The sequence below is a fragment of the Neolamprologus brichardi genome, chromosome 22, assembly GCF_056152115.1.
Source record: "Neolamprologus brichardi isolate AB-2024 chromosome 22, ASM5615211v1, whole genome shotgun sequence".
NCBI lineage: Eukaryota > Metazoa > Chordata > Actinopteri > Cichliformes > Cichlidae > Neolamprologus > Neolamprologus brichardi.
In genome coordinates this window covers 3,256,440-3,277,931 of record NC_142124.1, presented here as the reverse complement: position 1 = coordinate 3,277,931, position 21,492 = coordinate 3,256,440, and the positions used below count along the sequence as shown (strand labels likewise).

The following is a 21,492-nucleotide window of genomic DNA, read 5'->3' as shown; positions in this document are numbered from 1 at the left end:
AGGATTTCTGTGGCTTCTGTTGTGATGAAGGACAGCTGTCAGTCATCCAGTGTTCAACTCTCAGGACTATAAACTCTCCCAGAGCACTGGAGCATGGTGCTGCTGATGCAAAGTGCCTCTCTATGGAAATGACTGCAACAGGGAGTGGGATCGATCTGATGATGCTGTTGATGATGTTCACTGTAAATTATTTCAAAAAGAACATTTCTTCCTCCTTCTATGAGACCCAGTGTTTTGTGCTATTTCGTTGTTTATTGTATTTTTTGGCCGTTTTCCCTGTTTTATTTTATTTTGTTTTGTTTTATTTCAATTTTGAGTCTTGTGTTCTTTGTTCGTTGTATTAGGTTCACTTCTCCTGTCCCGTCATTATGTTAATGTCTGTCTGGTTTGGCTTTGTCTCCATTAGAGGTCTTCGTGACTGCTCACCCGCAGTTCTATCAGTTACGAATCCTTCGCCAGCAGCTCCACTATTCGTGGCTCTCATGCTGCCGTGACATTCAGCGTGCCCGACGCCTGCCAAGCCAATGCTTTGCAGCTACGCAGAGTGTGTGTAGCCAAGCCACTGGGGGCTTTTCTGCCATGGCCTCACCGACGACGTCACCGCTTTGTATGCAGTTCGCCACCACAGGCCTCCTGGTTGCCCCCAGAGTTACATCTGTATCAACTGTTAAGCTGTCGACCCCCCACAACTATTTGATCATGGGCTGTTGTGTTGCCGACCTGTTTCCATTTCCATACTTAAAGTAAAACATTCAAGTGTAAATGTAACTGTCATGGTCTGCGGTGGGTGGCTGCAATTTCCATAAGGCTCCTGAACCTACCTGGGATCCGCCCCTGGGCACGGGCCACCTCCCACAGCTCCTGCACACCTGGAGCCAATTGCAGGCAATCAAGCCAGAGGGATTTAAGCCACACGTTGATGTTCGTTCACTGCCAGTTCGTCATCAACCCATGTTGGTAACCGGCTCTTATGCGTCAAGTTTTCTCTGTGATTTATCTTGTTAACAAGACTTTCTTGTGCTGCAGTTGCTGGATTCATCTTGGCTCACGCTCTACTACCGGACTCAGGATACCAAGCAATCATTTTGAAAATCACTCTGTGCTTCACCTGCCTGCCCTCCTCCCATCACACTCCATCTGAAAACCCTGGATCTCAGGTCAGCCTCGCCACGCCACTCAGCTCCCTGGATTCTCGTCACTCCCCTCTCAACACTCTGTGTCCCCTACTGCAATGTGACTGCACAGCTCCACTCTGCATCTCAGGCCCCGTTCCCTCGCCACGTCAAACTCTACGTCTTATTGTTTCTTTTTTGTCCTTGCTACATTTGGAGCGCTTAGGCCTAATAAAATATTGTTAAACCATCTGCTGTCTCTGCTCTGGGTTTCTGCGCAGAGTTCAGTTCAGTACAGACCACTCGGTCCTGTGACAGTAACAGCATTGTTTATACTTCTTACTTCAAAGTAAAAAGCTTAGTTGCTATTAACATTAATGTATTACCCTGTAATCAATAATATTTTTATACATTTTACGCATTAACCCTCTGGGCTCTATCCTGGCCATTTGTGGCCACTTCACTTTTCTTTTGACTGCTACACTGCAGTGGACCAAAAGAATGGTGCAGGTTTGATCTTAATGTGGTTATGGCGTTAACGTCATTTTAACAAGATTAACGCTGACAGCACTACTTTAGATTTTTTCAAACTCTAAAATACACAATATATCACAGCCATAACCTTTTGGTTACTGAGGACCAAAACTGTGTCAGAAATTCAGGAATAGAGAGTTTTGCAAACTCTAAAATAAATGCAAATTGTTTTATTGTGTTTGATTCATTTTTATTTCATAATTATAATAATAATATGTCATGAAATTATGATTTAAAGAATTCATATTGGTGAATTTGTTTGTTTCAGAGTCAGAGAGCCGTGTCTCTCTACAGTCAGAGGTTTTTGTACGGCGCCTCAATGAGTTTGTATCACTGTGGTTCACGTTCGGTGGAGGAACCAGACTGGATGTTGGAAGTAAGTCAAACTTAAACCTCTTTTACTTTAACAGATTTCTTTCTTGTGGTTATCTTGACTTTTCTGTTCAGTGTGCCAGAAAAAAACTCAGTAAAATAATTTTTACATAAATTTTCATGAAGAAACAAAGTTAGCTTCAGAATAAATGTTAAAATGAATATTAACAAATGATATAAAACATCAGAGTGGACTTGAGGATATTTTACATTTACATACATCTGGTTAAGTCTTGAGAGCTTTTAGTTTTAATCCAGTCTGTTAGAGTCAGAGAGCCGTGTCTCTCTACAGTCAGAGGTTTTTGTACGGCGCCTCAATGAGTTTGTATCACTGTGGTGGACTTTTGGTGGAGGAACCAGACTGGATGTTGGAAGTAAGTTTATACTGTTTTTAAAGAAACATTGTCTAAGTGTGAATGTTAGCTTTATAACATTCCTGTAGAGGTTATATTATATTACCATTATACATAGAGGGTAACTTAATCAGCTTTGCTCAGATTTGATGTCGACATTTCTGACATAAAGACAATGTGATGTGTAAATAAAATGAAATAGAATCATCCTGTGATTTTTTTTCTATTTGTAAATTACATTTTTTGTTAGGATAAATTAAATGTTACTGTCCTTAAGGAAAACTGGACAGAGTGAAGATAAAGATCACTGGTGTTTTTACTGTGTCAGAAAAAATGTAGATTTTACGTATCATCATAAAATCATAGAACCACTACAATAAATGATTGAAGCCCACATGAGGTAAGTAGACAACTAGTGTATTTTACAGAACTGAGGATTTTGTAGCTTAACATCTGTTACAATTGTTGCCACTTCTGCTTATTCTATTTACAAAAGTTAAGGATAAGCATTTGACAATGTGCAACATGTCTGGTGTTTCTATTGTATCAGATATAATTTCAAATGTCATTTAAAATCATATAAGTAGTAAAAAAAAATCCACATGAAGCAAGCAGTGCAGTTTGGTTTCTTATCTCTAACACGTTACACAGAACTGATGATTTTGAGGCTAAACTTGTTTTGTAAATGTTTCCACATCTGCTTCTTTTATTTCCAGTGTAGTTTGAACATATTTCAGCTCAAACTGTGTGATGATTCTCTCTGTGCTGATATGCATGAGAGGTTTCTTAAAGGGAAGTGAAACAATGTGTGAGTTAATGACTGGTGGAGCAGAAAAAACACCTGACAGAAACTTCTTAATGGAGAAATTCAAATTGTGGTTCTTGTCCTCTAAGCTGATTGGTGTTTCCTAGGTGATACCCGCCCCACCCTGACGGTTCTGCCCCCCTCCAGTGAGGAGCTGAAACAGGGGAAGGCCACGCTCATGTGTCTGGCCAACAAGGGCTTCCCCTCAGACTGGAGGCTGTCCTGGAAGGTGGATGGCAGTGGCAGCATCAGCTGGGAGGAGAGCAGGAGCCCCGTGGTGCAGGAGAACGACGGCCTCTACAGCTGGAGCAGCACCCTGAGGCTCCCTGCAGACCACTGGATGAAGGTGGGCTCTGTGACCTGTGAGGCCACCCAGGGCTCCCACACTCTGGTCTCAGAGCCACTCAGGAGAGACCAGTGTTCCCAGTCCTGACCTGAATAACTGTGACTTTCATGCTGGTCTTACTTTCAGTCTGCGCTCTGTAGCTTTGAAAAAAATCGAATTTCTTCTCTCATTTATCATTGCTTTGTTTAAAGTTGGTTTTTAAAGTTTTAAAGAATAAAAAAATATCTACATTAAATAAGAACCGAGTGTTTGTCTTACTTTTGTGGTGATGTCAATTTTAAACTCTAAATAATGATTTCCAGGGTTCTTATTGGAAACCAGTGTGCTATCTGTAGTCAGTATGAGTCAGTAGAATTAAACCACTTTCAATACATGAAGTTCAGCAAAGTTTATGTTAAAGAGTAAGTGCGAAGGGGAATTGAGAGACACTGCCATTGCTAAGCAGGATATTAAAGACATTACATATATGCAAATTCATTGCATGCTGTGTAATGAAATGTTTCAGCATGTTGCAGTTTGTTGTATAAAACACTGACTGCGCAGGTGGAGTAGAAAAGCTCTGTATAAGAATCAGTCTATTCTCCTGATCAGTGTTGGGGTAGGTATTTTAAGAAGTCATTTAACATACAGAGTTTTTTTGTTAAAAGTATTCAGTACGTTATTTTGGTGTTTTTTTTCTGTAAAATCACCTGAAACACAACATGTCATAACTGTCATTTAACAATATGAACTTGTAGGCTACAGTCTCTCACACCAACATAAATCCTTGTCCTAACGACGACACACATATTTTCTTTCTCTTGTCATTTAGATATATGAATACCTGTCAAGGGTTCTTGACATACAGGTCTCCGACTCAGAGGACACAAATTAATGTCCTGTGTCTTAGGAGGGCAGGATTGCTTTGCTTTTTCATTATAGGATGCTTCGCAATATTGGTTTTGTCTAACAACCTGTTTCTGACTCCTAAATTGTCATTAATGCAACCGCTCTACATAACAGTGTAACTGATTATAAATCTTTTATTCATGAACCTACACATTACGCTTTATTTACTAGTTGTATGTATTTTAACAGAGCAAGAGGTGGACCACACGTCTGAAGAGCTGCTGGTCTTTATAACTGGGGCTGACTTACTTCCCCCACTGGGGTCCTGCAACATAGACTTTTATGATCAGGAGTCGGGGATGCGGCACATCCCATACGCATCGATGTGCAGCTTATCCCTGTATCTTCCGAGACGATTTCAATTTAAAGATCTTATGAACACTGCATTAAAAGGATCCCTGGGATTTGGAAAGCTGTAGCTGCATTTACATGAACTGATGCTGGAAAGCTGTGGTTAAAACCTGTGGCCTTTTGGGATGAAGTTGTGTTATTCTAAGTGTTATTAAATGGGATTGAACCTGGGCTTCTTCAAAATTGTACATTTTAAAAGTGTTTAGTATAAAAGGTTTTTGTTTTTACAAATGTGACTGTTCATTGTATATAGTTGTATTTATAGTCCCGTTAAGACAGGTGGGGTATGCATGCAACAAGCCATGCACCAAGAAGTGATGTTCAGAAAATGTTTCAAGTATTGGAAGGAAAATAACAAATCATCTAGAAATGTTCTTTTGAAAGGTTGTTGTGCATTCATGTTTAAGTATTCAGTTATAAGATACTGCATAGTTTCTTGTTGCTGCGTTGTGTTTGTGTTGTTGTTGTTTTATTTTTTTTGTTTTAAATGTGCAATAGCTGCCTATCAAACTTTGAACTGAAAGACGCTGACTTTTGTAAAATCAAAGTATTGTAATGTCAGTTCTCATGGTGTCTTGTCTCTTTACAAATTAAAGTTGAGGCTCACCTGTTACGGTCAAATACTGGTGTTGGGATCCACTGACGAGGGCTGTTCAGTACACAGGTATGTGCTTAAGTCGAGGTAAATGGTTCAATAAATTTACCTTCATCTGTTCTCAAACTGAGAGCTCAAGATTCCATCTCAACTCAGTTTTTTCAACTGCTTTCAGGAACAAAGCAGTTTGAACTCCGAAGTTTAAAGTCAGAGTTGGTTAACTCTGAGATTGGCAGCTGACCTTTGACTATAACCTGTTTAAATATTAATAACTCAATTTGAGGAATGTGAACATGTGTCAGTGCTATTATTAGAACACATACTAATATACACAGAGGGTAACGAGGGAATACACCACAGAAGGCAGACACTGCTGAACCTAATCAGACATGACGAATACACTCACACAGAACGCAGAATCCAAATAAAACAGGAAACCAGAGAATAGCTCTGAGACACGGGTTGACAGAACATAAGGAACAGAGGGACGAAGAGATGCGACTGGAAAACACAAAATAGATGAAACAAATCATATTAATAATCAAAAAACATAAATAGGAAGTCAACAGGTCTTTGGACCATGGCAGTGTTGAACAGCAAAAAAGAGAAAATCTAAAAACCTGAGAAAGAAAAGATGAAATTTGATCATTTGACTGATTTGGACTTAAAGTTTCTATTTGAAGTATTTGCTAAATTGTGCAGATAATTATGACTCACTGACTTTTGGCGAATTTAGTGTTAGATTTTTTTTCTTAAAGAAATGTGATTTTTAATAATGATCGATATTTAGAAATTGAGATTTATTTGAGCTCGTATGAAGCAGAGGTCAAAGGTCATAAATGATTTGTTAAAAAAAATGATATATTTCCAACTTTTTTTTCCTTTAGCAACAATGACATTTTCACCATGTGTGTGTGTGTGTGTGTGTGTCCTCAGTGAACTGTATCAGTCTCTGCAGTATCTTCCAGCTGCAGCAGTCACTTCAGTTTCTGTTCAGTCTGACTGAGGGAGGTTTTTGTACGACTGTTTTTCACTGTGTGAACACATACTGACTGTTGATAACATGAAAACTCTGACAGTAATAAACTGCTGCATCTTCAGCCTGGACTCCACTGATGGTCAGAGTGAAGTCAGAGTTTGATCCACTGCCTGTAAAACGAGCTGGAATCCCTGATTGTCGATTGCTAGCAACATAAATGAGCAGTTTAGGAACTCCTCCATCTTTCTGTTGGTACCAGTGTAAGTAGCTGTTGCCATGAACATCCTGACTGGTCCTACACTTGATGTTCACAGTTGCTCCCACAGCAGAGCTCACTGCTCCAGGCTGAGTCACTGTGATCTGTCCTCTGGACTCTGAGGACACAGAGACAAAAACATAAAGCAGCTTCATGGTTTTGTGGGCTTCATTTCAGAGGGACAGATGTTGATAGAGGAGAGGAGTTTGATTCTCTGGACTTTACCTGTGAAGCAGCAGCAGAGGAGAGTCCAGATGAGGACGCAGATCAAAGTCATGTTTTTGATGAGGAGGATTTCTGTGGCTTCTGTTGTGATGAAGGACAGCTGTCAGTCATCCAGTGTTCAACTCTCAGGACTATAAACTCTCCCAGAGCACTGGAGCATGGTGCTGCTGATGCAAAGTGCCTCTCTATGGAAATCATCTGAATCAAGGACATGTAATTATTTGTTCTTTGCACAGTTTTACTTTCATCAGCTTCTGAAATGAAAAAGTTTAGTTTTTCAGTACAAATAAACAGAATAGAGCCCTTTCATCACTGTGAAAACAGATCCTTGAATATTTAATCATAAATTGTTAAATAATTCTTTGTCAGTGATGCATTTTTCAGGTACAAAGAAAATTTTATTATCATTTTTAATGAGATGTGCAAAGGGCCCTTGAATTCTGTGCATTTAAAAGTGGAGTAGAACCAACCACAAAATCACCTTTAATTCTTCATCATCTTTACTAACATGAAGAATTACAACACAATTTGGCCCTTGAAGTTCCTTTTTTTGTTAGGGAGGGTTTGTGTGCTGTTGAGTGCAATGTTACAATAAGTTCTTTAAAACAACCAGAAAGACAGCACCAATGTGTTTAAAAAATTAAAAAATAAAAAAATAAAAAAACACTACATTTTCAGAAATATTTGTGGTGTTTTCTTGTTTGGTTGGTGTTTTTTGACTACTTGAAGACTAAATTGGCCCTTCAACGAGATCACAGTGTCAGCAGTGGCTCACAGCTCAAGTTTGAGACCCCTGATTTAAAGGAACAGGAATACTGGTTATATTTTTTGGACCACCTTCTTGTGATGAGAGAAGATGATCAATGTTGAGTTTTTCATGTTCCCAGAGTTGCACTTTTAATCCTGCTTTGATTTCATTACTGTGCTAGTGCTTATGAACTTTGTTTGAGTCTTGTGTTTGCTTTTAGATTCCTGTTTTGACTTTACAGTTATCCTCGTGATATGTTTCAGGTCTTGCTCACGTTGGACCTTGTGGTGATTTTGTTATTATTATTATTAGTAGTATTAGTAGTATTATAGCCTCCCCAGTGTTTCCATGTCTCTTATCTGCTCTGTTATGTAGTTTATTCCTCTCACTTTTCTAATTAAAGTTTTGGTTTGGTTCCTGTTTAACATCTGAAGAAAGTTGAAGGTGTAGATCACAGGCGTCGAACTCCAGGCCTCGAGGGTCGGTGTCCTACTGGTTTTAGATGTATCCTTGATCCAACACAGCTGATTTAAATAGCTAAATGACCTCCTTAACATGTCTTGAAGTTCTCCAGATTCTTGGCAATGAACTAATCATGTGATCCAGGTGTGTTGACCCAGGGTGAGATCTAAAACCTGCAGGACACCGGCCCTCGAGGCCTGGAGTTCGACACCCCTGTAGATTTTCCGTGCAGACTGTCATGGTCCTTCTGTCCTAGTCAGTCTGACCTGCTATTTCTGCCATTCTCTCCTCCACCAGCTCTCTGCCTCCACTATCACTGTGTGTGTGTATTCTGGTGTTCTCGTCTTTGTGCAGCATCAGGACTTTGAGAAGAGTTTCCACTTCTGGGCCACAAACACCTGCTGGCAATCACACACCTGCTGGCAATCACACACCTGCCTGATGATCTTGTCAAGCGCTACTATTCAGGAGTGTCCTGTGTCTTTGACCCAGTGTTTTTGTTTTTTTTTTGGACCTCGGTTATTTATTATTGTGGTGATTTTGTTTCTTAGTCTTGATTTGTGCTTCCTACTTTAATTGTTTATATTTCTATTTATTTAGTCTGTTCCCTTTCGTGTCCTGGTTGTCTTGGTCTCGTCTGTGTCTTCTCTCCAGCCCATAATGTTACCCCCTTGCTGTCCCTCGCTCTCTGTCTCTATGTTGTGTTTCCTGTTTTATTTTGGTAGTCCTTGTCTCACGTGTATTGTATATAGTTTTGCTTCCCCCTCATCTCATTATGTCTCATTTGTTCGTCCTGTGTTCCCATCTGTTGCCCGTCCCCTCGTTATCCTGATGTGTTTCCGTGTTTCCTTGAGGCCCACACTACTCCCACTTTACTCCTTGTTCCTATTTTCAGAGTTTTGTGTTTTAGCAAATAAAGCTTCTTTTTTCAGTTCATCCCTTTGTTTGTGTTTTTTCACACTAACTCTAACAAGATTACATAAGCAGTCATCACAATGTAAATTCATAGGTGTCATTTCAATCGGCCAACATGTTTTGAGAAAAAAGAAGTTTTGGGGGTGGGGTCGACGTTAAGTCTTCTCCTGATGTAACTATGGAGCCATTGATGGGTCTAAAACACTCTTTGGGAGGGACATGGACCGGTTCTTTTACAGTGCTTTTGTGTTGTAGTCTGAGCACTCAGAGCTCTATCTGAGCTTTGGGCTACTCTTTACACAACGTGTCTCATTCACCCACAAAGAAATACAAGAATTGTTTCTATGCTTTTCTTATGTAGGTGCTTTCTATGTAACACTTACAAACATTCAGACTCAGATGCACTGGACAGATGCTTCTGAGCTACAGCCAACTCAGGTAGTTGTATCATACTCAAAGTATACTGTCAGGAGATCAAGAGTCATGTTCATGAAAGGAAACTGTTACTGGTTGCAAACCACTGGTTACCCCGAAGAACTGGAGGACTGGATTAGACTTCGCCAGTTAAACATTTAAAAGAGCAGGAACAGTTCCAAGATGACGTTTTTTCAGCACGATTGGATTACAAAGGAGAAAAACTGATCTGAAGAAAATCACATCACCTGTCAAAGAGGGTGGAGCCAAGGTTTTGGCACTGACACTGGCTGCCAGTGTAGCTGGGGCACTAGTGTTTATTGATGATGTGGATGCTGATACAGGTAGCAGGATGAAGTGTACACATCTTTACTCTCTGCTCACATTCAACCAAGTGCTGCACAATCACTGGACGACCCTTCACAGTGCAAATGGATAATGGCTCAAAGAAAACTGTAAAAACACCCACGACTTCCTCTGGCAAAGAAATAGGATATTCTTCAATGGTCAGATCAGAAATTGAAATTGAAGATGGCTTCAGTAAAGGCCTGGTAGAGCATCTCAAAGAAGGACACAGCATTTGGTGATCTCCATGTATTCAAGGCATTAGGTAGTGATGGTCTACAGAGGATTTTCATCCAAATATTAAAAACAGTTTTATTAACAATTATCTTGGTTTGTCCAATTAATCGTGTGCCTCTGAAAATGTGGGACGATGTCTAAATATGGCTGAGATTCCTAAACAGCTGATACAAAACTCGACGTGGATAAGCAGTTTTATGGGCCTTGAAGGTCTGGATTTCAGTCAAGTCTGAAGTGTTTAAGTCTGTTACTGTTGATGTACAAAGTAAAATTGTAAAAATGTGTCATCATCCGAACATGTTTGGATTTAACTGTATTTAAACTAATATTTGTATCAGCTGAGTCATGGCTGCTGTGCAAACAGTGAATGATTTAGTTGAGTTTGTTTGTTTCAGAGTCAGAGAGCCGTGTCTCTCTACAGTCAGAGGTTTTTGTACGACGGCTCAATGAGTTTGTATCACTGTGGTGGACTTTTGGTGGAGGAACCAGACTGGATGTTGGAAGTAAGTTAATTAAACTGTTTATTAATAAATATTAGTTTTTTATTACTTGTTAGAAATGTGTTTTTTATTTTAAATTGTTTCAGGAAACATGTTTGCCCTCTTTAACAGGGCTAATTCAGATTAGCTCTGCAACGTCAATATTTTTTTTTATCTCCATTTCTGTCAAACTGAAATAGAAATAACTTTTATTATAGAGAAGAAAAAAGTTATTTATCCTGGTATTAGTTTCAGAATTTTCACAACATCAACTGTTATTTGAACAATGAACGTTTTCTTTGTTAACCAAAAATAGGATGTTTAACCTCCTAAGACCCGAACTCTTCCATGGGATGCATTTTTAATTTCTCTTTGATATTTGGGCTGATTGGAACCCAATGAATGTAAAAACAAAGAATTACCAGATTTTCCTTAACCTGATTTTTGTTTCTAAGAAAAATGAGAGTCACATATGAAGACATTAGTTTTAAATTGTCCGCGTAAGTGGAAATCAGGCCCTTGTAGTGCAAAATTTAGTATTTTAGTCTAGATAACCCTATATATATATATATATATATATATATATATATATATATATATATATGGTAAGTTGTATGACTTTGTCAATAGAATGTCTAAACGACGAACATTTTTGGTGTAATGACACGGGGGACTGTCTTTGTTTCCACTTCATCAGTTATTTATAATTCAGACTTCTAATCATTTTAAAGCCAAACTTCTGCTGTAAATGTTTCCACATCTGCTTCTTTTATTTCCAGTGTAGTTTGAACATATTTCAGCTCAAACTGTGTGATGATTCTCTCTGTGCTGATATGCATGAGAGGTTTCTTAAAGGGAAGTGAAACAATGTGTGAGTTAATGACTGGTGGAGCAGAAAAAACACCTGACAGAAACTACTTAACGGAGAAATTCAAATTGTGGTTCTTGTCCTCTAAGCTGATTGGTGTTTCCTAGGTGATACCCGCCCCGCCCTGAAGGTGCTGGGTCCCTCCAGTGAGGAGCTGAAACAGGGGAAGGTCACGCTCATGTGTGTGGCCAACAAGGGCTTCCCCTCAGACTGGAGGCTGTCCTGGAAGGTGGATGGCAGTGGCAGCATCAGCTGGGAGGAGAGCAGGAGCCCCGTGGTGCAGGAGAACGACGGCCTCTACAGCTGGAGCAGCACCCTGAGGCTCCCTGCAGACCACTGGATGAAGGTGGGCTCTGTGACCTGTGAGGCCACCCAGGGCTCCCACACTCTGGTCTCAGAGCCACTCAGGAGAGACCAGTGTTCCCAGTCCTGATGTCAATCACTGAGTCTTTGATGCAGTTTTTCTTGGGGTACTGATCTCTGCTTGTGTGTCGTATCATCCTTTATCTCTTTGTTACTTTTACTTTTCATATTAAAAAAAAAACAATAGAAAAATTTCCATTTCATAATTAAAATAATTATAACAAATACCTCTGCATTCATCCTCTTGTGTCTAGTGTCTGTTCTAAAAAGAATAAATGTTAATGAGTAAACATGTTCTTTGAGTACTCGACTTTAACAAATACACCTTAAAATATAAACATTTAATAAACAAAACCAAAATAACAATGAGTGTTATATAATTTGAAATTGTTGACTATACAGTGAATCCCATATGTAATGTATATTTGCTTATTTTTAGTCTTGATGCAGTTATTTCACCCATATTTTATTACACACACAGACAGCATGGCATCTTATATGTCATCTCCACTTAGGTAGCCAATCTGTATTTCTACAATTAAATCATAGCAGCCTTTTGTATTCTCCACCAATCACAGGGACGCAGCGTGTTTGGAGGCGTGGTCCCGCTCCTGAAATTCCGATACTTAATATCCAATAGAAAGATTGCGTCACGGCTGCGGCGGCAGTCGTGTGGTGTGTGGGAGAAAAGAACCCAAAATGTAATAACTGGCTTGATGTGAGTCAGCGTTTTATTTACGATGGGTGAACTACAAACAGAAACGAGGGTGGATAACACTACGACACAAACCTGAACTGTGGGCTATGGTGGCTCAAGAGTTGGCAGTTCAAGCCCCGGCTCGGACAATCTCTGTCGTTGTGTCCTTGGGCAAGACACTTCACTTCACCTGGTGATGGCCAGAGGGGCCGATGGCGCGATATGGCAGCCTCGCTTCTCTCAGTCTGCCCCAGGGCAGCTGTGGCTACACCTGTAGCTGCCTCCACCAGTGAGTGAGAGTGAATGAATAGTGGAATTGTAAAGCCTTGAAAAGCGCTATATAAATATATCTGTTGTGATTTCATAGCAGCTCCGATCTCCTTTAAAACACACGAGCTAAACATGGACTATAGTACATTACACTGACTGAGTTATCAGACTGGAAAATCTGACATTTTGTTAATGAACTCATGAACACAAATTAATACAAATTGTATGAATCCTTTTGTTATTTTACACGGTGGTTTTGCACTTGGGTTTGTACTCCACTAGCTAAAAGCTGAAAAATGTTTTTTTCCTCATCTTTAAAATAAAGACCAGTTTAGAAATCAATCTCCACTACAGCATGTTCAGAATATTCAGAAACACACCCAGATAGAAGACTAGTATTAATAACTGACTGCACACTTATTTCCACACTGTCATCCTCATTGAGGGAACGATGTCTTGCCCCCAAAGACATTTTGTAGGTTTGGTGGCTCCTTAGAGTACGAGAACCTGGATGACTGAGAACCTTCACAGATCTATTTTCAAGCTGAGCTCAAAGGTCATAGCCAAGCTTTTTTCAATACACTGCTCAGCTTTCTTTATCATAATCGTACACATCATGGTTTTGTCAGCTTCGTTTCAGAGAAATAAATTTTTGCAAGATGAGAGATTGTTTCTCGAGACTTTCTCCAACTTTTCCTTGCTATGCAAAAAATGTGTGCACGTGTGTGTGTGTGTGTGTGTGTGTGTCCTCAGTGAACTGTATCAGTCTCTGCAGTATCTTCCAGCTGCAGCAGTCACTTCAGTTTCTGTTCAGTCTGACTGAGGGAGGTTTTTGTACGACTGTTTTTCACTGTGTGAACACAGCTTGACTGTTAGGATAGTGAAAACTCTGACAGTAATAAACTGCTGCATCTTCAGCCTGGACTCCACTGATGGTCAGAGTGAAGTCAGAGTTTGATCCACTGCCTGTAAAACGATCTGGAATCCCTGATTGTCGAGTGCTAGCATAGTAAATGAGCAGTTTAGGAACTCCTCCATCTTTCTGTTGGTACCAGGCTAAATAGTGGTTGTTGTTATAAACACGAACATCCTGACTGGTCGTACACTTGATGCTCACAGTTGCTCCCACAGCAGAGCTCACTGCTCCAGGCTGAGTCACTGTGATCTGTCCTCTGGACTCTGAGGACACAGAGACAAAAACATAAAGCAGCTTCATGGTTTTGTGGGCTTCATTTCAGAGGGACAGATGTTGATAGAGGAGAGGAGTTTGATTCTCTGGACTTTACCTGTGAAGCAGCAGCAGAGGAGAGTCCAGATGAGGACGCAGATCAAAGTCATGTTTTTGATGAGGAGGATTTCTGTGGCTTCTGTTGTGATGAAGGACAGCTGTCAGTCATCCAGTGTTCAACTCTCAGGACTATAAACTCTCCCAGAGCACTGGAGCATGGTGCTGCTGATGCAAAGTGCCTCTCTATGGAAATCATCTGACTGAATACAACAAGCAGTTGGCTCAAATTGTTGATGCTGTTTATCAGTTAATCAGTTTTTCACAATGTTCACTGTAAATTATTTCAAAAAACTGATTATTTGGAAATGATATTTCCTTTTTCTTCTTTGAATAGTTAAGTTGTCTTTATCTTGATCAGGTCATGAATCAATTAAAAAAAATAATTGGTTTGAAATGTTGTTTATATTTTGTACAGAAATACTTTTGAGTATGAAATGTTTTCTTTCTTGTGTTTTAGGATTTTTAAATTTGGGTATTTTCTGCAATCTTTTACAAAAACATGTCCATTGACTGAGAAAGGCAAGAAAATGTTTCATGATCAAACCAGAGCAGTACTTTGTGATATAACCCCAAGTGTTGCCAAATGCCAACAAAACATGCAAACAATGTCTGAAGATAAAGACACAGACATTCGTCCTTTTAAGACAAAATCTGATTTCCACTTGTTCACTTAAAAAAAAGAAGAAAAGAAATGATGTACTTGTCTACTCAAACACATGAACACAGTTTCAGAGAATCTTCACCCTGAAAGAAGTTTTAGAAACTTACCTGTCAGCAAATCAAAGAACCGCTTACATGTAAGCAACAGGACAGAACAGAAAAGTTTCCCCCAAAAAAGAACCTGCACATTTGAACACGGCGTCAAAAATGAAAGACATTAAAAAAAATCAGAGGAAAGGTACAATTTGCAAAACCTAATTTAGAGTTTTGTAAAAGTCAGTACAAAAAAACTTGCAGTGATTCACATTGATGCAGGATGCAAAAGTTAAACATGACCACAGCTCAGAATCATTCATCTGTTTTCATTTGATATTTTTATAAGAGGACAACCTGTGAGACTGAAAGACTTCGGTTTCATGCCCTGAACATGTCACTTTCTGTTTCGTGATGTAGTGTCTGCAGTGTTGGGAAGCTCCAAAAGTTGATTCTGTTCATCTGGACGTAGCGTTTTCTGGGAGAAACGTTTCGTTACTCATCCAAGTGACTTCTTCAGTCTCAGCTGACTGCAGGTTTCCCCAAACTTATAAACAGTAATTAATTATGATTAAGGAACTGGCCTCACAGCCCATTGTTCCTTCAGTGGGCTGGTTCCAGTCATTATGCAAATGTACTGTTTATAAGTACCAGAGTGACCGAGCCCCAGGCCGAGAGGCCGAGGGCACCCCACCCCCAAAGGGGCCCGAGCGAGCCCCAGGCTCCAGGCCCCGACAAGCAGCCACCAAGGAGTGACAAAACACAACAACAAACACACAGAAACTCTGATGTCCAACTCCAGGCCTCGAGGGCCGGTGTCCTGCAGGTTTTAGATAACACCCTGGGTCAGCACACGTGAATCAAATGATTAATTCATTACCGGGCCTCTGGAGAACTTCAAGACATGTTGAGGATGTAATTTAAATCAGCTGTGTTGGATCAAGTACACATCTAAAACCTGCAGGACACCGGCCCTCGAGGCCTGGAGTTGGAGACCCCTGCCATAGACCAAGATGCACTTGGTGAAATCTGGAAGTAGTAACTGCTGTTCTTTATGATGCTGCCACCTTGTGGTGGAAGTTGGTAACATCAGGAAAATGTGCCTTACCTTAATTAAGAACATTCAACAAAACACAGATTCAAAAGAAAGAGACAAGAGAACATGTTTACGGGCAGCCTAACATCCTGAGAGAAAACTTACTTAGTCCAGATGTACGACTCCATAATTGAATTAAGTTTATGATTACGTGGACATTTTATCATGTTCACAAGTGACGAGATGGGATGTTCAGTTGATTGATTCTGATTCTGTCTCCAGTCCAGGTCGGCCGTAATCAACAGTAGGTTTTTTTTAAAGTCAAAACACAATTATAGTATCACTGAAACAAGACTAGAAAAGTGAAGATTTAATTAATTTACTGGTTTGAACACAATATTTTAGTTGAAAGATGAGAAAGCTACTGTCATAGGGATTTATTGTACTGAGTCACTGACAATGCCGTGTGTGTGTGTGTGTGTGTGTGTGTGTGTGTGTGTGTGTGTGTGTGTGTGTGTGTGTGTGTGTGTGTGTGTGTGTGTGTCTGTGTGTGTCCTCAGTGAACTGTATCAGTCTCTGCAGTATCTTCCAGCTGCAGCAGTCACTTCAGTTTCTGTTCAGTCTGACTGAGGGAGGTTTTTGTACGACTGTTTTTCACTGTGTGAACACATACTGACTGTTGATAACATGAAAACTCTGACAGTAATAAACTGCTGCATCTTCAGCCTGGACTCCACTGATGGTCAGAGTGAAGTCAGAGTTTGATCCACTGCCTGTAAAACGAGCTGGAATCCCTGAATCTCGACTGCTAGCATAGTAAATGAGACGTTTAGGAATTCCTCCATCTTTTTGTTGGTACCAGGCTAAAAGGTTGGAGCTATGAACATTCTGACTGGTCGTACACTTGATGTTCACAGTTCCTCCCACAGCAGAGCTCACTGCTCCAGGCTGAGTCACTGTGATCTGTCCTCTGGACTCTGAGGACACAGAGACAAAAACATAAAGCAGCTTCATGGTTTTGTGGGCTTCATTTCAGAGGGACAGATGTTGATAGAGGAGAGGAGTTTGATTCTCTGGACTTTACCTGTGAAGCAGCAGCAGAGGAGAGTCCAGATGAGGACGCAGATCAAAGTCATGTTTTTGATGAGGAGGATTTCTGTGGCTTCTGTTGTGATGAAGGACAGCTGTCAGTCATCCAGTGTTCAACTCTCAGGACTATAAACTCTCCCAGAGCACTGGAGCATGGTGCTGCTGATGCAAAGTGCCTCTCTATGGAAATGAACTGACTGAATACAACAGCTACTTGGTCCAAATAGTTGATGCTGTTCATCAGTTAATCAGTTTTTCACAATGTCCACTGTAATTTATTTCAAAAGAACGATTTTTTTGGAAAGGAGATTTCCTCACCCCAATCCAAGTGTTGGCCAATCAGGACTGTGCAGGGTGCCAGTTTAGCTCAGTGGGTCATGGGAGGGGGCAGCAGCCTGGATTTGAGTCTAACCTGTGGCCCTTTAATGTGTGTCTTTCCCACTTTCCTGTCTGTCTTCACTGTTTTACTATCCAATGATGGGAAAAATGCTGAAAAAAAAAGAACATGCTAACTATAAGACAGTGTTGCCTGAAGATAAAAGCACACACATTTGTCCTTGTAAGACACAATCTGATTTTGTTCACATAAAAAAAGAAAAGAAATACTGTACTTATCTACTCACAAACACATGAACAGAGTTTCTGAGAATCTTCACCCTGAAAGAAGTTTTAGAAAATGACCTGTCAACAAATTAAAGTGCTGTTCACATGTAAAAAATAGGCCAGAATAAATAGAAAAGTCAATGTTTTTCAAACTACACCTGTGCATGTAAACATGGACTCAAAAGTGAAAGACATTTAAAAAATTGAAAGAAAAGGAACAATTTGTAAAAGTTATTTTTAGTTTTTAAAAACTCACTCAGTACAAAAAACCTTGCAGTGATTCACATTGATGCATGATGCTGACCACAGGTTGGAAAGTTAAACATGACCACAGCGCAGATATCACTTGTTAAAAGGTTTTGTAGAATAACAGGACAACCTGTGAGATGGGAACGACTCGACTTTCATGTCCTCAACATGTTATTTTCTGATTTGTGATGTAGTGTGTAATGCTCAGCAATATTATCATTTTAACTGGTTCTGTGCATGATCTAGGCAGTCTTTCTCAAACTGTGGTACACATACCACAAGTGGTGCTTGGGCTCTCTCTGGTGGTACGCGGGAAATCTCCTTTTTTTTTTAAGATTAAATAATATACCATTGTGGAGGTATGCAAAGACGACACGAGCCTTCCCGAGGCTCTTCTGGGAGCCGGAGTCAACCAGAAAACGTCTCCCCGAGCATGAGTCCTCCATGAAGTGCAGCCTGTCCTTATCGCCAGCGGTCACGGCCGCTACAGAGCACGGGCGGGCTCATTTCCCTGGGCCTTAAAACTGCAAAGGTGGCACAGCGCTGTCACGCTGATGGTAAAAACACAACCCTTTTCCATGACACCGCATTCCTAGCCACTATCGATGAGTTGGAGGCCCCCGGGAGAATCGGTGGGGGCGCGGGAGAGTCGGGAATTATCGTCTGGATGCCAAAGCTCCTGGTAGCCAGGAGAATGTGATCCACTTCTTCTGCAAGTGACTGGGAATCCTTCGCACCCAGCAGCGGGGAGTTGTCAAGGCCAGCTCAAAGAAGACGTGAGTGAAGAGGAATCCACCGTTATCCGTTCCTAGCAAGGACAGCGTGCTCTCCATGAGCTCGAGAGCGGTACCATCACCCAGGCCAGAGAGAGAGAGGAGTTTCTCAGCCCGCTCTGCATCGGAGGGGGAGTAGCGCCGCAGCAGCACCTTCAGAGCGGTGTATTTCCCTTTGATAGGGGGGGATCTCGGAGGAGGGTCATCACAAAACAGTAGGCAAAACTGACGTGAAAACAGTGCTTTATTTACAGTGCCTAGTTTAATTACAATGCAGGAACTATAAAGGCTATGAACTGTGAACTATGAAACCTGAATCTCAGACAGTGTGCTATGACTAGATGCAAGAGTTTAAGTACAGATCCTGGGGAGGGAAAAAGGGGCAGCGGCCTGGGTGGAGTTACACAGAGTCACTATAATGAGAAGAGACAGGGGGTAGGGACAGGATTAGGGCGTCGGGGGATTCCCCAGGAGCATCTTCCTTGGGGGGCTCAACCCGGGGTAGCGGTCATGGCCAATTAGGGGCTCTGTTGGCTCTTAGGTGATGGTTTCCTCGTGGCTGCATGCAGCGGGGCTAGGGGAGGGTCTGTGCTGACAGATGTGGGTTACTGATCTGGTAGCCTGGCTGCCTCTGGGTGGGTCCGGGGCAGGCGTGAGGTTCTGGGGGCGCTCCGGCTCTGGCCTGGGGCCCTGGCCGGGCCTCGGGGGCTTGGGTCCTGGTTGGTGTGTTGCCGGGGTTGTGGGCGGGTGGGTGTATGGGCGCCCAGCCCTGGCACAGGGTGCCGCCGGTGCGTCGAGCCACCTGGGGGGCTCTTCAACTGGTGGGGGAGGTTGTCACATCTTGCAGGAGCTTTCCTCTCTTCAGGAACTCTCTCTGCAGGAGGGGGAGATACAGGAGAGGTGGAGGAAGATCTCAGCCTGGGCGTCTATTGTCTTATGTAGTCTGGAAGATGAGTGGATGATGGGGTGGGTGCAGTTTTCTCTGTGGTGGGGTTGGGTGGACTGTCCCGGGCTCTGTGGGGCCGGGCGGCGCTGCTTCACTGGGCACCGGTTTGGATGGGCCTGGGCCCCCTTTCCCTGGCGGGTCGCGGAGTATGGGGGTGCCTACTGGGGTCAGCGGCGGAGCTGGCCCAAGGGAGGGGTCACTTGCCCCAAGGGAGAGGTCACTTGCCCCTCCCTTCCTTCCCTCCCCATCTCCAGCTGCCTCCCTCTTCCCGCTCCACCACAACCACCCACACATGCAGGGCCTTGGAGTAGGGGTGTGTCACCAGGGTGCAGAGGAGGTAACCCCCCCCCCCCCCCCCCCCCCCAGTCCCCGTCCCCTTCTGGCTGCCTCTGCCTCAATTTTATCCCACAACTTAGACATTCACATTACTCACACTCTCATTACACATACATATAGGATCTTGGGGGTGGGCACGCTACACGGAATCCAAATTACTATCAGGGTGTACACCTCACCCCTGGAATCGTTGCCCACCTCTCAATTTTAAATACACGTAGACATTGAGGGCTATCAGGGGGGACTATGCGCTTACCTGCTGCTCTCTGGCAGGTAGCTCCATGCCCTCCTGGGTTTTAAATGCACCTTAGAACACACATGCATCAACACTACAATGAGCGGGTGGAGGGATGTGCGTTCTGCTGGAGCGGGGGGGCTAGAAGGAGGAGTTGGCCGTCCGACTGGGGTCTGGAATGTGGGGCCTCCCTGCTGCTGCGGAGTCGGGGCGGTCTGCTTCTCCCCACCGCAGGGAAAAGGGTAACACCACCTGGGTCTGGGTGCAGTTCCCCCCCTCCAGGGGCAAGGGTACCTAGACCCGGTTCGTAGAGTACGCTTGGGGAGTGTGATTGTGTGTACAGTGTCTCTCTATGTCTGTCTCCACGTTGGTTGAGTGTGGAGTAAGTGCATATGAGAGCATGAGGGTGGGAATGGATGTTTGTATCTGTGTGTGCCTGTATGTCTGTGTCTATATGTCAGGTTGGGTATCAGACGCCACCTCTCTGGGGACATCTCAGGTCCTCCAAGATTTGGAGGCCTATCTCCCCCCACCACTTCCCCTGCCGGGGGCGGACTCCCTGAGACATCGGTGCGTTGGTGGTATTTTGTGTCCGGGGATGGGCGTCCAGGTACACACCGGCTCACTCCTTGGCGGCTGCTTATCGGGGCCTGGAGCCTGGGGCTCTCTCGGGCCACTTCGGAGGTGGGGTGCCCCCGGCCTCTCGGCCTGGGGCTTGGTCACTCTGGCACAGCTGGCTGCCGGCGGAGCTCACGGGCACATCACTGCAAACCCCACTGGCTTCTGCTCCGCAGCTGCTGAGTGACCCCTCATCTGGGACTCTCCTCAGCTCTTTCTGGGACAGTGGCGCAGCTGCCCCTCTGTTGGTCTTCCTTGGTCTCTTGTGTTCTGGGGGCCTCTGGAGTCTTGATCTCCTCCATACCTGCTTCATGCCCTGGAGGACGGGGCTGTGGCCCCCCACACCCTCTAGCAGATCATTACATGAAGGAACCTTTTAAAAAACAAGCGCGTCCATGGTCACAAGTGTACACACGGGTGCTCACACACACAAACTACACCCTTTTTGGCTCCTACAGCAAAGCACACTGTGTGCTGTCGATCTTACGTGCTGCACAATAATGTTTAATATTTAGTATTTACTGTTATATTCCCATAGATCATCGTGATGTTGTTTATTATGTTGTTATGTTTCTTCTGCTTGTTTTCTTTTTTCTTTCTCAACAGGTGATCCAGTTGATCGATATATGTATTTTTTTTCTGCTTATTCTGTTGGTTTTTCTCCCCCGTCCCTCTTCTCAGCTGTTTTTCTTTCCCTCTTTCTTTCTCCTCTTTTTTCCCCCAGTCAAGTCTGTCCCATATTCAGCAAGTGAAAATAAAATAAACAATAAAAGGTGAATCAAATGGACCATTGCAGCAAGGCTGGGATGGTCAATTTGGTAAAGTAAATCCGCTGGGCATCTTTCTTCGCCTTTAGACAATAATTCTGATGGCAAAAGAGCCAAACGGGACAGGCACAGAAAAAAAAGAAAAGTGAAGAGACAGCCAGTCAGTGGCAGTCTAGTGAATCACAGCCATTTGATTAAACTATGATGGTTATGGCTTATGCATTGCAGGCGCAGACGTCGTGCAA

General features: G+C 42.6%; 1 protein-coding gene and 1 pseudogene across 2 annotated transcripts; both read left to right on the top strand.

The window, feature by feature from the left end:
• Window positions 1-919: 919 nt before the first annotated feature.
• LOC148096592 (uncharacterized) lies at window positions 920-3,668 on the top strand. Its single transcript, XM_087835444.1, has 4 exons — window positions 920-953; window positions 1,027-1,281; window positions 1,915-2,022; window positions 3,284-3,668. Exons 1-4 carry the CDS (start codon window positions 920-922, stop codon window positions 3,607-3,609), a joined length of 723 nt encoding a protein of 240 aa, XP_087691570.1. The 3' UTR covers window positions 3,610-3,668.
• Window positions 3,669-10,080: 6,412 nt separating this feature from the next.
• Window positions 10,081-11,876, top strand: LOC148096591 (Ig kappa-b4 chain C region pseudogene; annotated as a pseudogene). Its single transcript, XR_015717145.1, has 3 exons — window positions 10,081-10,147; window positions 10,333-10,440; window positions 11,392-11,876. The product of XR_015717145.1 is annotated as an Ig kappa-b4 chain C region pseudogene (transcript).
• Window positions 11,877-21,492: the final 9,616 nt, after the last annotated feature.